At 43.3% G+C, this 16,129-nt stretch overlaps 1 protein-coding gene across 1 annotated transcript; it reads right to left on the reverse strand.

The window, feature by feature from the left end:
* Nucleotides 1-435: 435 nt before the first annotated feature.
* LOC123172078 (uncharacterized) lies at nt 436-2,301 on the reverse strand. The gene is made up of 3 exons (XM_044589114.1): nt 1,386-2,301; nt 924-1,300; nt 436-832 (listed from the first exon to the last, which is right to left on the reverse strand). Exons 1-3 carry the CDS (start codon nt 2,158-2,160, stop codon nt 680-682), a joined length of 1,305 nt encoding a protein of 434 aa, XP_044445049.1. The 5' UTR covers nt 2,161-2,301; the 3' UTR covers nt 436-679.
* Between the last annotated feature and the right edge of the window lie 13,828 nt (nt 2,302-16,129).

Genomic DNA, 16,129 nt, shown 5'->3' on the forward strand with positions numbered 1-16,129 from the left:
TTAGACCTGCAACTCTAGGAATAAAAAAATTTCTCATTTCATGCTATGAATGGTGCTGGTTATAATTTGGGCCACTAACACGATTTATGGTTATTGTTTCTGTTTCTCAAATTACAGTTTGAATTAACTTCTGAATCTTGGTGACATGGTAGATATTTTATATTATGTCCGGGTGCTAAAGTAAATTTTGTTTCGTTGGAAACTTGTAGAGTGATTTTCGGAGAGCCGGGGCGTGGCACAAGTGGCTTCACCTCCTATCAGCTCCGAGTTAAATATAGCACCCTCGTCTCACGGGAGAAAGCAAATTTTGTACCGTGCACGAGTGCAAAGGTAGCGCTGCGCATGGCATCACCGACCACGGTTGCCTCCGAGGAATGAACTTCGTACACAGCAGTATTTGACCATTGAGACTTGACTAGATTAAGAAACTTGAGGTCGCGATTTTGACAGGACTACGCTGAGGAATTACATGTTATTTTCTTTTTCAGAGGCCGCGAACCAATCTTTTGATGCCAGTTCAATGAAGGCATACGTTGAGAAATTGGCAATGACATACTCCATTTTCTCTGTGCACGGGACAACGAGTCTCCTAACGACGCGGCCTCATGTCCTCCGTGCCGCTCCCCTACCACTCCTCCAGCGCTCCAGCGCGTGCTCTGCGAGCCGCCGCGCGCGCCCCTCACGCACTGTCCCACTCCGCCCTCGCCGCGGCGAGCTCGGCCTTCGTCTCCTCCAGCTGCTTCTCTAGCGCCGCGACCTCCACGTCCTGCGCCGCCAGCTTCTCTTCCAGCTCCAGCGCGTAGCCCAAGGACGACGACACGTAGTTCGCCGCCTGCGCACAAATCACAACGATCGTTCAGAAGACTCCGGACATGCCGCCCACCGGTGAAGAACTTGACACCGCATTTGCTGGCACGGCATACCTGGAGAATCGCAACATAGCTCGCTGCGATGACATCTGACGGCTCGGTCGCCGCAAACGCGCGCTGCTGCGGTGGCGCGACGGCGCCCTGCAGCAGCTCCCGTGCAGCCTCCCAGCCCGTGCCGTCTCCGTCGTGGCTGATGGGAAACCCCGGCGGTGGCGAGCGCATCCCGGACAGCGGCGTGTTCAGCAGAGAACGAGGCGGGCCCTCCTCGCTGCTGGCTTCCTCCAGATTCCTCTTCTTTGCGCACAACGGCGGCGACCCTGGCGCGTGGCTGCCCGGCTCGGCTTTCGCCTTCTTCGCCGACGCCGACGCCTGAGCGGCCGCCTTCTCCGCCAGCATATGCTTCATCATCTCGTAGACAGAGGGATCCATGCCTAGCACACGAACACGATAGGTAGCAACATCAGAGCTCGATTAAAAACAGGGGAATCGGAGTGGTTACGGATGGTGTTCAATTACCTTTGGAATCGGAAGCAATGCGAGTAAAAGAAGCCGGCGGCGGCGGCCGCCGCGCAGATGCAGCAGGTGCCATGGCGGCTGCGAGGTTGCTGTCGGAGAGACATGTATCGATGTCAACGGCGGCGCTGGCGTAACTGCGCAGTAGCTTCGCCGCGTGTTTCTTCTCCTCGCTGTCAAGTACCGGCACCATGAAAGAGGTCTTGGACGGCTCGCCCCACTCCACGGGGAAAGGCCACGGCTCCGGCGACGACAGGAAGAAGAACGAGTTCTTCCAGTCCTTGATGCAGCTCGGCATCCCCTTGAAGCGCAGGCCGGAGTTGTCCCTGGATCGGAAGAAGTAGCACCCTCGGTGCTTGCGGTTGACGATCGACAGCAGGAAGAAGTGCCGGAACACGGGCAGCGACGGCGGCACGCCGGCGGAGTGGCAGAGCACCAGGAAGCCCGCCAAGATGCGCCAGCCGTTGGGCGCGAGCTGGGTCGGCGCGATGCCGAAATGGGCGAGCACGTCGCAGAAGAAGCCGTGGAGCGGGACGCGCATCCCGGCCTCCAGGGCGTCCGCGTACAGGCAGACGCACCCCGGCGGCGGGGGCGAGCTCGCGCGCAGGTCGCCGGCGGGGCGCGCGGTGTACCGGTCCTTGGGGACGCCGTACTTGTCGCACACCGCGTCGACGTCGTGCTGCGTCCGCAGGAACGAGACGGCGCCCTCGGTGTCGCCTTGTCTGAAGAGGGCAGGGTGGTGGTCCGGCTCGAGGGAGGACGAGGAGGACGAAGGCATGGCGTCCTGCTTGTCTTCCTGACGTTTCCTCTCGCAGTGGCAGGAGTGTAGCAGTGGAGTGGAGTGGCTTCCCGAGGAGCCTAGCCTGGTCCGGTGGTGGTGGACGCTGGATGTCTTCTAGTCTAGGCCAAGTCAGGACACCTCCATCCAACGGATAGTCTAAATGAATCAAAGCTTGCGTTAAATCATTTGACCATCCATCCTGCAAACGCCCAGGTCCGTTGGCAAACGAGGATCCTCCGCTCGATTTTTTGTGGAAAGAGACCGCCTGGCGCCAACGAACTGCCAAAAGAGACCAACTGCAGATGGAATTAACAAAAAAGACCCTCTTGATCGTGGCGGCAGGCGTGACAGGCAACACGTGGCACCTGTCGCCATGCCAGGAGGCGGCGGGCCCTGCCGCCACGGCAGGAGGTGGCCACCCAAGCAAAACGCGATTGGTATAGTGCATGTCGCTCGGACGGAACAGGGCGGGCCAGGTGAGCCATGCCGCCACCGCGCGAGGCAGCCCCTGCTGGCGCTGTCGCTCGCAGGCCGACAGGCCGTGCAGGTCGTGGGGCCAGCCGGTGGGCCACGCCGCCACCGCAGCAGGCGGCACTACTGTTGCTGCTGCGAGCCGAGATTAGCAAACAACGCTGATTCCGATGACAAACTGCGTTCATTCTGATGCTGCGAAACTTGCTGCTCCAGCGGAGGTGACAACACCAAATTCGATGGCAATGCTTTTATTTTTTTGCTTTCTGCCACAAGTTCCGATAATCTGGAATCGTATTCCCGCCTGCCTGCGTGATTTGCGCTTCTGTATGTAGCCGAAGCGACAACACTCACGCGTCCTGATTTGTACGTGTGATTTCGTGCCGCACACCCAAGAGCATTGATGTTGCTGCGTGTGATGAGACACCACGATGCTGGAATCCGAGGCCATGGTAGGTGAGTTCTAACTCGTTCTGCCGACAATATAGCGGTCCTCTCTATTAATACACTCTCTCTCGGAAATCTCTGGTAGCCTTCTCTACCTCTCTGCTCTCTTTAAGTCTACAAGAATACACAGAAAGAAAAACTTGGTAGCCACTTTCATTCTTGATTTTGGCTGGAGTTGGATTTAGAAGATGGTGAAGTTGAAGAAAATGTAGATTAAGGTAAGATCTATCCATTTTTGTTGGTTTACTTTGCATGCATGATATTTTTGTTCTATTTGATTAGTTCCTAAGTGTGTATTCTATGTTGTTTTATGCATTATTTCAGCAGTTGGAGGAGTCATTTGGAGTTTCTGGAGTAGGATTTACCGTGCAAAGTGAAGTACGAACGGGAAGAACGAGGTATGAGCTTTGCAATATATGATTTTTTTTGTGCATGCACGGTGATAATTAGTTAGTCTTTTAGCTCATCATTAGCTATGCGATGTAAGTGCTTAGAGGTTAGAAAAATTTGCAGATGACAGATGCAACATTTATACTATTTTTTTGAGAAGAGTAGGTTGAATATGTTGTATCAATGTTAGCTGCGTCTATTAGTATTGAGATGTGAGAAGGTCTTAATACGGTAATTAAGAAAAAAATTGCTTGTTCATTGCATGTGGTATGTTATTTCATGTGGTACATTTATTACTAAGTCTATAGTTAGGAAACTGTAGGTCTACATACATGCAAGTGCTATTTTCATACTTTTGATAGCAGAAAAAAAATCTGTGTGTAATATTGATGTTCAAGTGATAATAGGTTGACTCCGTTCATATAATACAGGTGACAGATATTTATTCAAACTATTTTGACGCTTAATTGCATTCGCAAGCACATCCATATTGGAGCTGAGGTATAAATGACGCCGTAATTTTGTTAATATTTTTTATATTGATGTAATGTTGTGAATAATATGCATGCCGATGCGAATATTAATATTTGTAAATAAATGAATATTATTGTACAACAACAACAACAACAACAAAGCCTTTAGTCCCAAACAAGTTGGGGTAGGCTAGAGGTGAAACCCATAAGATCTCGCAACCAACTCATGGTTCTGGCACATGGATAGCAAGCTTCCATGCACCCCTGTCCATAGCTAGCTCTTTGTCGATACTCCAATCCTTCAGGTCTCTCTTAACGGACTCCTCCCATGTCAAAATCGGTCGACCCCGCCCTCTCTTGACATTCTCCGCACGCTTTAGCCGTCCGCTATGCACTGGAGTTTCTGGAGGCCTGCGCTGAATATGCCCAAACCATCTCAAACGATGTTGGACAAGCTTCTCCTCAATTGGTGCTACCCCAACTCTATCTCGTATATCATCATTCCGGACTCGATCCTTCCTCGTGTGGCCACACATCCATCTCAACATACGCATCTCCGCCACACCTAACTGTTGAACATGTCGCCTTTTAGTCGGCCAACACTCCGCGCCATACAACATTGCGGGTCGAACCGCCGTCCTGTAGAACTTGCCTTTTAGCTTTTGTGGCACTCTCTTGTCACAAAGAATGCCAGAAGCTTGGCGCCACTTCATCCATCCGGCTTTGATTCGATGGTTCACATCTTCATCAATACCCCCATCCTCCTGCAACATTGACCCCAAATGAATATTATTGTATGATATGAAAAAATTCTATAAAACTGGAAGATATTGAATGTTTTACTTATATGATATTAAAATGTTATTATCATACTATTATGTTTAGTGGTTGTTCGGATAGCGAGTAATTACGTTCAGTTTTTACCAATAATCGTTTTTTCAAAAGTTCTGTTTTTGCATGTTACGAGAACTGATACATCTCCAACGTATCTATAATTTTTTATTGTTCCATGCTATTATATTATCCATCTAGGATCTTTTATATGCATTTATATGCTATTTTATATATTTTTGAGACTAACCTATTAACCTAGAGCCCAGTGCCAGTTTCTGTTTTCTCCTTGTTTTTGAGTTCTACAGAAAAGGAATACTAAACGGAGTCCAATTGACGTGCCAATTTTTGATGATTTTTTGTGGACCAAAAGAAGCCCCTGGAGTGAAAGAGTTGGGCCAGGAGAGTCTCGGGCTGCCCACAAGGGTGGGGGGCGCGCCCACCCCCTGCCTCGTGGACAGCCCGGAGACCCCCCCACCTACGCCAAAAATTCCTATAAATACTGAAACCTCCAGAAAATAACCTAGATCGAGAGTTCCGCCGCCGCAAGCCTCTGTAGCCACCAAAAACATCTCGGGAGCCCGTTCCGGCACCCTACCGGAGGGGGAATCCATCACCGGTGGCCATCTTCATCATCCCAGCGCTCTCCATGACGAGGAGGGAGTAGTTCACCCTTGGGGCTGAGGGTGTGTACCAGTAGCTATGTGTTTGATCTCTCTCTTGGTACGATCTTGATGTATCGCGAGCTTTGCTATTATAGTTGGATCCTATGATATTTCTCCCCCTCTATTCCTTGTAATGAACTGAGTTCTCCCTTTGAAGTTATGTTATCGGATTGAGTCTTTATGGATTTGAGAACACTTGATGTATGTCTTGCATGTGCTTATCTATGGTGATAATGGGATATTCACGTGATCGACTTGATGTATGTTTTGGTGATCAACTTGCGGGTTCCGTAACATTGTGAACTTATGCATAGGGGTCGGCACACGTTTTCGTCTTGACTCTCCAGTAGAAACTTTGGGGCACTCTTTGAAGTTCTTTGTGTTGGTTGAATAGATGAATCTGAGATTGTGTGATGCATATCGTATAATCATGCCCACGGATACTTGAGGTGACATTGGAGTATCTAGGTGACATTAGGGTTTTGTTTGATTTGTGTCTTAAGGTGTTATTGTAGTACAAACTCTTGAATAGATCGATCAGAAAGAACAACTTTGAGGTGGTTTCGTACCCTACCATAATCTCTTCGTTTGTTCTCCGCTATTAGTGACTTTGGAGTGACTCTTTGTTGAATGTTGAGGGATAGTTATATGATCCAATTATGTTATTATTGTTGAGAGAACTTGCACTAGTGAATGTATGAACCTTAGGCCTTGTTTCCTAGCATTGCAATACCGTTTACGCTCACTTTTACCACTTGTTACCTTGCTGTTTTTATATTTTCAGATTACAAAAACCTATATCTATCATCCATATTGCACTTGTATCACCATCTCTTCGCCGAACTAGTGCACCTATACAATTTGCCATTGTATTGGGTGTGTTGGGGACACAAGAGACTCTTCGTTATTTGGTTGCAGGGTTGTTTGAGAGAGACCATCTTCATCCTACACCTCCCACGGATTGATAAACCTTAGGTCATCCACTTGAGGTAAATTTGCTACTGTCCTACAAACCTATGCACTTGGAGGCCCAACATCATCTACAAGAAGCAGGTTGTGTAGTAGACATCAAGCTCTTTTCTGGCGTCGTTGCCGGGGAGGTGAGTGCTTGAAGGTATATCTTTAGATCTTGCAATTGAATCTTTTAGTTTCTTGTTTTATCACTAGTTTAGTTTATAAAATAAAACTACAAAAAAATGGAATTGAGTTTACCTCATACGCTTCATCTTTTTAATATCTTTCGTGAGAATGATGGAAAGGAAAATTGTGCTCGAGTGCTAGAAGAAGAAGAAGTCTATAAAATGTTTGGCACTAAATCTTTGAATGATGAGCATGATTGCAATGTTGTTAGTTTGAACTCTTTGAATATCCATAGTACTAATGATGATTGCACTAGTCATGATGAAAATGTCTCTTATAAGCATGTCAACTATTGTGGAGTGCATAGAGTTTGCAAGTACACATCAAATAGGGAAGATAGATTTTGCAAGAGGCATAAGTATTTAGAAACTAAATGGTTGCAAGAAAGGCCAGATGCTTGTGCTGAAAATTTAAAATTTCTTTGCCATCCTTGTGAACTTTGCAATGAACATGATCATTTAAATCCCCAATGCAAATTGTTTCATGATCGTATCGTGTCCAAAAACTGTGATGACTTGATTTCCCTTGCACATCATAATGAACTTAGTTTGCTTTTGGGTTATGAAGAAATGAAACGTATAACTAAGGATATACCAGATTTGTCCTTGATAAAGTTCTTGATTTTGATCTAGAAGATTTTTTTTTGTATTGTGCGGTGAATTGCATTGAAAATCCTTATATTGCCAATTACATAAAGAAAACAAAACAAATAGAAGATGAAGAGAATACTAATTAAAGGTAAGATACTTCCCAATATTCTCCTATTATTTCTTATGATGAATCAGGTAATGAGGAGGAACTCTCTATTAAACCAATATCATTAATAAGGAGCTCAAAAAAGAGGGTTAAACCCACACATGATGTGAAGAAGAAAAAGAAAAGACGGAGAAGCAAAGGTAGAAAGGTATCCCTCCCAAATGATGTTGCTCCTATTACTCATTGTGATGATGATAATTGCTATACTATTGGTGCTATCCATACTATTAATGATGAGAGTGATTATGCTTATGATATGAAAAGGCCCAAGCTTGGGGATGCCATGTTTGATGAGAATGACATGTTTGAGAATATATTTTCTGCAGTTAATGTTTGTCCCAAGCTTGGGGTTGCTATGTTTAATGAAGATGATATTTTTAGCCTCCAAGTTTCGATGAGCAAATTTATTATGATGATAGCATGCCTCCTATTTATGATGGTTATATTGATGAAAGTGGGTTTGGAAGAATGTCAACTTTAGGAAGTAATGATCCCACTATTTTGAAGGGTGTTGATCTTATAATATTTATGAAAGTGGATTTGGAGAGGTCATGACTTTATTTAGTGATGAATCCACTATTTTGGAAGAGGTTTCAATTGATTATGATGAGAACAAAGTTGCTACTTATGATGATTATTGTGATGAAACTTATGTTATAAAAATTAGTGATGATTATATTTATAAAACTTTTCATGATTATGATTACCCTTTTTCTGAACATTACTCTTTTAATATGGAAACAATTTACAGTATTTGAGTCTCATATGATACTCCCACTATTCCGAATGAGAAGAATTTTGCTTATGTGGAGAGTAATAAAAATTCTATGCTTGTAGATCATGAAAAGAATGATTTATGTGATGGTTATATTGTTGAATTCATTCATGATGCTACTGAAAATTATTATGAAGGAGGAACATATGCTTGTAGGAATTGCAATAATATCAAGTTTCCTCTCTATGTGTTGAAAATCTTGAAGCTATGCTTGTTTTGCCTTCCTATGCTAGTTGATTATTGTTCCCATAAGTTGTTTGCTCACAAAATCCCTATGCATAGGAAGTAGGTTAGACTTAAATGTGCTAGTCATATTCTTCATGATGCTCCCTTCATGTTTCAATTGTTATCTTTCATGTGAGCATCATTTGAAATCATCATGCCTAGCTAGGGGCGTTAAACTTTACCTCTTGTTGGGAGGCAACCCAATTTTATTTTTGTTCTGTGCTTTTTTCTCCTGTTTAGTAATAAATAACTCATCTAGCCTCTGTTTAGATGTGGTTTTATGTTTCAATTAGTGTTTGTGCCAAGTAGGACCTTTGGGAAGACTTGGGTGAAGTCTATGCGATCTTGCTGTAGAAAATAGATACTTTTGCGCTCACGAGATTACCTGCCATTTTTAACTGGAGAGTGATTTTAGGTTGATTCTTTTTTAATATGATTAATAGACAAATTACTCACGTCCACCAATTTAGTTCAGAATTTTTTGAGTTACAGAAGTATTCGAATGATACAGATTACTACAGACTGTTCTGTTTTCGACAGATTCTGTTTTCATTGTGTTGTTTGCTTATTTTGATGAATCTATGAGTAATATCGGAGGGTATGAACCATAGAGAAGTTGGAATACAGTATCTATTACACCAATATGAATTTAGAATGAGTTCACAACAGTACCTAAGTGGTGATTTATTTTCTTATACTAACGGAGCTTACGAGTTTTCTGTTGAGTTTTGTGTAGTGAAGTTTTCAAGTTTTGGGTAAAGTTTCGATGGACTATGGAATAAGGAGTGGCAAGAGCCTAAGCTTGGGGATACCAAAGTCACCCCAAGGTAATATTCAAGGATAACCAAGAGCCTAATCTTGGGGATGCTCCGGATGGCATCCCCTCTTTCGTCTTCGTTCATCGGTAACTTTACTTGGAGCTATATTTTTATTCACCGCATGATATGTGTTTTGCTTGGAGCGTCATTTTATTTTATTTTGTTTTGCTTTCTGTTTCAATAAAATACCAAGATCTGAAATTCTTAAATGTTATAGAGTCTTCACATAGTTGCATAATTATTCGACTACTCATTGATCTTCACTTATATCTTTCGGAGTAGTTTGTCATTTGCTCTAGTGCTTCACTTATATCTTTTGGGGCACGACGGTGGTTTTATTTTGAAGAAATAGATGAACTCTCATGCTTCACTTATATTATTTTGAGAGTATTTATAACATCATGGTAATTTGCTTTGCTTATGAATTCAGTCCTAATATGATAGGCATCCAAGAGGGATATAATAAAAACTTTCATATAAAGTGCATTGAACACTATGATAAATGTGATACTTGATAATTGTTTTGAGATATGAAGGTGGTAATGTTAGAGCCATGCTAGTTGGGTAATTATGAACTTGAGAAATACTTGTGTTAAAGTTGGCAAGTCCCGTAGCATTCACGTATATGGTGAACGTTATGTGACAAATTTGAAGCATGGGGTGTTCTTTGATTGCCTTCCTTATGAGTGGAGGTCGGGATCACGCGATGGTTAACTCCTACCAACCCTTCCCCTAGGAGCATGCGTAGTAGTACTTTGCTTCGAGGGCTATTAAACTTTTGCAATAAGTATATGAGTTCTTTATGACTAATGTGAGTCCATGGATTATAAGTACTCTTACCCTTCTGCAATTTGCTAGCCTCTACGGTACCGTGCATTGCCCTTTCCCACCTTGAGAGTTGATGCAAACTTCACTGATGCATCCAAACCCCGTGATATGATACGCTCTATCACACATAAACCTCCTTATATCTTCCTCAAAACAGCCACCATACCTACCTATTATGGCATTTCCATAGCCATTCCGAGATATATTGCCATGCAACTTTCCACCGTTCCGTTTATTATGACACGCTCCATCATTGTCATATTGCTTTTGCATGATCATGTAGTTGACATCGTATTTATGGCAAAGCCACCTTTATAATTCTTTCATACATGTCGCTCTTGTTTCATTGCATATCTCGGTACACCACCGGAGGCATTCACATAGAGTCATATTTTGTCCTAAGCATTGAGTTGTAATTCTTGAGTTGTAAATAAATAGAAGTGTGATGATTTGCATTATTAGAGCATTGTCCCATGTGAGTAAAGGATGATGGAGACTATGATTCCCCCACAAGTCGGGATGAGACTCCGGACTTTATGAAAAATAAAAGAGGCCAAAGAAGCCCAAAAAAAGAGGCCAAAGAAGCCCACCAAAAAAAGAGAGAAAGAAAAAATATGAGAGAAAAAGAGAGAAGGGACAATGTTACTACCCTTTTACCACACTTGTGCTTCAAAGTAGCACCATGATCTTCGTGATAGAGAGTCTCCTATGTTGTCGCTTTCATATACTAGTGGGAATTTTTCATTATAGAACTTGGCTTGTATATTCCAATGACGGGCTTCCTCAAAATGCCCTAGGTATTCGTGAGCAAGCAAGTTGGATGCACACCCACTTAATTTCTTTCGTTGAGCTTTCATACATTTATAGCTCTAGTGCATCCGTTGCATGGCAATCCCTACTCCTCGTATTGACATCAATTGATGGGCATCTCCATAGCCCGTTGATTAGCCGCGTCAATATAAGATTTTCTCCTTTTTTGTCTTCTCACACAATCCCTATCATCATACTCTACCCCACCCATAGTGTTATATCCATGGCTTACGCTCATGTATTGCGTGAGGGTTGAAAAGGCTAAAGCGCGTTAAAAAGTATGAACCAATTGCTTGGCTGAAACCGGGGTTGTGTATGATGGGAGCATTTTGTGTGACGAAAATGAAGCATGACCTAAGATAAGCTTTCTTTGGCTATGTTATTTTGATAAGACGTGATTACTTTGTTAGTATGTTTGAAGTATTGCTATTTTTATGTCAATATTAAACTCTTATCTTGACTCTTATGGATTCGAACATTCATGCCATAATAAAGAGAATTACATTGAGAATTATGTTAGGTAGCATTCCACATCAAAAATTCTGTTTTTATCATTTAGCTGCTCGAGGATGAGCAGGAATTCAGCTTGGGGATGCTAGATACGTCTCCAACGTATCTATAATTTTTTATTGTTCCATGCTATTATATTATCCATCTAGGATGTTTTATATGCATTTATATGCTATTTTATATGATTTTTGGAACTAACCTATTAACCTAGAGCCCAGTGCCAGTTTCTGTTTTCTCCTTGTTTTTGAGTTTTACAGAAAAGGAATACTAAACGGAGTCCAATTGACGTGCCAATTTTTGATGATTTTTTGTGGACCAAAAGAAGACCCTGGAGTGAAAGAGTTGGGCCAAGAGAGTCCCGGGCTGCCCACGAGGGTGGGGGCGCACCCCCTGGGCACGCCCCCTGCCTCGTGGACATCCCGAGGACCCCCCTGACGTGAGACCTACGCCAAAAATTCCTATAAATACTGAAACCTCCAGAAAATAACCTAGATCGGGAGTTCCGCCGCTGCAAGCCTTTGTAGCCACCAAAAACCTCTCAGGATCCCGTTCTGGCACCTGGCCGGAGGGGGAATCCATCACCGGTGGCCATCTTCATCATCCCGGCGCTCTCCATGACGAGGAGGGGGTAGTTCACCCTCGGGCTGAGGGTATTTACTAGTAGCTATGTGTTTGATCTCTCTGTCTCTCGTGTTCTTGAGATGGTACGATCTTGATGTATCGCGAGCTTTGCTATTATAGTTGGATCCTATGATGTTTCTCCCCCTCTATTCTCTTGTAATGAATTGAGTTTTCCCTTTGAAGTTATCTTATCGGATTGAGTCTTTATGGATTTGAGAACACTTGATGTATGTCTTGCATGTGCTTATCTGTGGTGACAATGGGATATTCACGTGATCTACTTGATGTATGTTTTGGTGATCAACTTGTGGGTTCTGTAACATTGTGAACTTACGCATAGGGGTTGGCACACGTTTTCGTCTTGACTCTTCGGTAGAAACTTTGGGGCACTCTTTGAAGTTCTTTGTGTTGGTTGAATAGATGAATATGAGATTGTGTGATGCATATCATATAATCATGCCCACGGATACTTGAGGTGACATTGGAGTATCTAGGTGACATTAGGGTTTTGGTTGATTTGTGTCTTAAGGTGTTATTCTAGTACGAACTCTTGAATAGATCGATCAGAAAGAATAACTTTGAGGTGGTTTCGTACCCTACCATAATCTCATCGTTTGTTCTCTGCTACTAGTGACTTTAGAGCGGTCTTTGTTGCATGTTGAGGGATAGTTATATGACCCAGTTATGTTATTATTATTGAGAGAACTTGCACTAGTTGTAAGTGCATCTAGTGCCCCTTAGTGATTTTGGTGTATTGAAGACTTATAGGTTAAGGGATTGATGCGTTTGTGAGTGTACACAGGTCTATAAGTCTATGAGGAGTTTGATATTTACAGAGAAAGTCGACCCCTAAAAATGAAGTTCTTCAACTGAAGACTTTGGATTTCTGAAGACTTTCTGAAGACTTTGAAAGTGAAGAAATTGGTGTGACCTTGAAGACTTGGTATTCATTCGAGGAACATGAAGCATGAAGACTTTTGTTTTATAGTTTCATTTTCTCTTTCTTGAGTCATAGGAAACACCGCACTGCTAAAGGGGGTCGAGGAAATACTAAGGAAAAATTTCCATGTGATGCTCAACTCAAAATCCTACACCTACCAATCCTTTCGAGTGAAGCCATTGGAAATCTCGCACAGTTCAGTCATATTCTTCAGTGCCAGAGACGAAGTTGTTCTGGTCTCTGAGGAATTTGTTCTGACTGAGGAGTTAGGAATTCGCCAGTGCGGATTGCCTACACAGTGAGGAACATGATAGCCCTACGGTATTTGAGAGTCAAATATTCCGACCGTTGCTGTGCTACGCGCCAGCTGTCCCAAAATATCTACCCACCTAACGGTCATATCAGACAAGGGCATTTATGTCTTATCATGTCGGGCTGCTCCCTAGGCTATAAATAGCCGCCCCTACAACCACTAGCTGGTTGGCTACTACGAGAGAAACTGACACTTGTCATTTGAGAGCAACCCATCCTTCGAGGAGTTTGAGCGAAAATCATCAAGTGAGGAAAACCCAAACCCCAAAGTGATTGAGCGTCACTAAAGAGATTGATCCTGCATGGATCCGACGCTTGTTTCCTTTGAAGACTGTGCTTCTTCCAGACGGTTAGGCGTCAAGGTCTAGAGCATCCAAGAGGAATTGTGGATCGCCGAGTGACCGAGTTTGTGAAGGTTCGGAAGTCACCTGAAGACTTACCACGAGTGATTGGGCGAGGTTTGTGTGACCTTAGCTCAAGGAGAATACGGTGAGGACTGTGTGTCCGGGACTGGGTGTCCTCGAGTTTAAATACTCAGCCGCTCCAACCAGATGTACAACTGAGACAGCAGTTGGAACTGGTCTACCAAATCATTGTCTTCACCGAGCTTACTGGTTCTATTTCCTCAACCCTTTAATTTCCTCATCTCGGTTGTTGTGTGCTCGTTCATATCTGTTTGAAGACTTTGACTGAAGACTTTCTCAATTTCCTCAGTTCAATTTCTTCAGTCTGTCCATCTTCATCTTGTGTTATCAGGTGTTTACGCTTCATGTACTCTGTGCTTGTCTTCATTTCATCATGATGACTATGCTTGTGTTCTGCTATGTTTACTTTTGAGTACTTATTCCGCTGCAAGTAGTTCTTCATTTAGGAATTTCCTCACCAGCAAATTCCTCAGTGAAGAATTCATAAAAATCACCTATTCACCCCCCTCTAGTCGATATAACGCACTTTCAATTGGTATCAGAGCAAGGTACTCCCTTGTTCTCTGTGATTTTGGTTTAACCGCTTGGAGTTTTAGTTATGTCGACCGCTTGTATGATCAAGGTCTCTGCTGGGTGTCCTACCTTCAAGAACGGACTACCCCTACTGGAAGAATAAGATGCGAATGCATCTTGAGGCAATTGACAATGATCTCTGGTATGTTGTGGAAGATGGTGTTCCCTCAGTCACACCTTCCTTGAATGCTACTGATGTGAAGAGATTCAAGCAACTCGATTCTCAAGCGAAGAATATCATATGTGGCCATCTGAGCGAAGGGCAATATGGTAGAGTGAGTGCTTTGGAAACTGCTAAGCTTATCTAGGATAGGCTCTCCAAAGTAAATGAAGGAGTCTCAACTCAACGTGACTCTCGTGTTGACATCCTTCACAATCTCTTCAACCGCTTCAAAAGACTCGACAATGAAAATGTTCAGCAAACCTTCGATCGCCTCACTAATATCTCAAATGAGCTTCAAGAGCTTGGCGCCACTGATATCACCGACCATGAGGTGGTGAAGAAATTGCTGAGATCGCTCGATTCTTCATTTGACACTCTGGCACTGATGATTCAAGAGCATGCTGATTACAAGTCACTTGATCCCGCTGATATCCTCGAGAGGCTAAACACTCATGAGTTCCAGCTTGCTGAGAAGAGAGATCTCTATGGTTCGAGCTATGGTAAACCACGTGCTTTGAAGGCCAAGGCAGTCTTTGAGTCTGAAGAAGAGGACTCCACTAGCAGCCTTGGTGATCCTGAAGAACTGAGCCAGGAACTAGCACTACTCGTGAAGAAATTTCAGAAGTTCTCAAGACGTGGTCGCTTTGGAAAATCCTCAAGGAGCAATGATTCCTCATCCAATGACTACAAGAAGAGGCTATGTCACAAATGCAAGAAACCTGATCATTACATTCAAGATTGTCCTCAATGGGATAAGGAATTGAAGAAGAAGAAGTACAAGGATTACAGTTCTGATGATGCCAAGAAGAATAAGAAATCTTCAAAGTCTTCATCATTAAAATCCTCGAAGTCTTCATCTCACAAGAAGAGAAGCTCCAAGAAGGCTCGGGCATTCATAGGCAAGGAAATGGATTCTGAGGCTGAATCTGAGGATCATGAGGAAGAGGAGGCATCTAAGGAGTCCGAGTCTGGGGTGGCAAGCCTGGCTCTTGCTACCGTGTTCGTCAGAAAGTCTATCTTCAACTCTGAAGAAAATGGCAACACCAACAATGCTGATGAAGGCAATGATGACTACGTTGTGCCAAGGTAACTAAATACCCTTGCTCTGAATCAAGTGAGGATGAATCTGATGAAAATCTTAAGCCTAGCTACTCTAAACTTGCTAAAATTGCTATGAAACAACAAAAGGCTATTGAAAAGCTTCAAAACATGCTAGACAAAAGTGATGATATGTTGGGTGAAGAAATGGATCGCACTAAAAACTTAACTGAAAATCTTCAGAGACTTCAGTCTAAGTTTGACAATCTTCAAAGTCATCATAACACTCTCTTATCTGATCACGAGAAGCTTTCTTATGAATTTCTTCAAAGAAAGCAAGATCTTGAGAAGCTAAGAGTGAGTTATGAAGATCTTCAGAAGGAGCATGATTCATTACTAGCTCAACAAATCAGCGCTACTCAGGAAGAATTTGATCCGCCATGTCTAAAGTGCATTGAACGTGAATATGCTAATTCTTCACCTGAATGTTCAAATGCTTCTAATCTTACAAATTCTTCATCTATCTCTGCTATCACTAATTCCTCATCTGAGGACATTGCTAGTATCACTAATGATGCAGGGCTGAAGAAATTGTACATGACATGCATGTACAAAAGCCTCAAAGGGCATCAAACTCTTTGTGATGTGCTTAAAAAGCAGATCCTCAACAGGAACCCTAGGAAAGAGGGTATTGCCTTTGAGAGGAAACTCAATGCTGATGGAACATATTGGAAGCCTGAGCAGTACCCCAAAAC

This window comes from Triticum aestivum, unplaced genomic scaffold (assembly GCF_018294505.1).
Source record: "Triticum aestivum cultivar Chinese Spring unplaced genomic scaffold, IWGSC CS RefSeq v2.1 scaffold7B_scf_3587, whole genome shotgun sequence".
Taxonomy (NCBI): domain Eukaryota; kingdom Viridiplantae; phylum Streptophyta; class Magnoliopsida; order Poales; family Poaceae; genus Triticum; species Triticum aestivum.

What these genes read in the sequence shown, in the direction of transcription:
- LOC123172078 (XM_044589114.1), bottom strand. Translation starts at nt 2,160, where the DNA reads ATGCCTTCGTCCTCCTCGTCCTCCCTCGAGCCGGACCACCACCCTGCC. An exon ending in CATTGCTTCCGATTCCAAAG is followed by an intron (nt 1,301 to 1,385) that starts GTAATTGAACAC and finishes TTCGTGTGCTAG; the next exon opens with GCATGGATCCCTCTGTCTAC. An exon ending in GCTATGTTGCGATTCTCCAG is followed by an intron (nt 833 to 923) that starts GTATGCCGTGCC and finishes ATTTGTGCGCAG; the next exon opens with GCGGCGAACTACGTGTCGTC.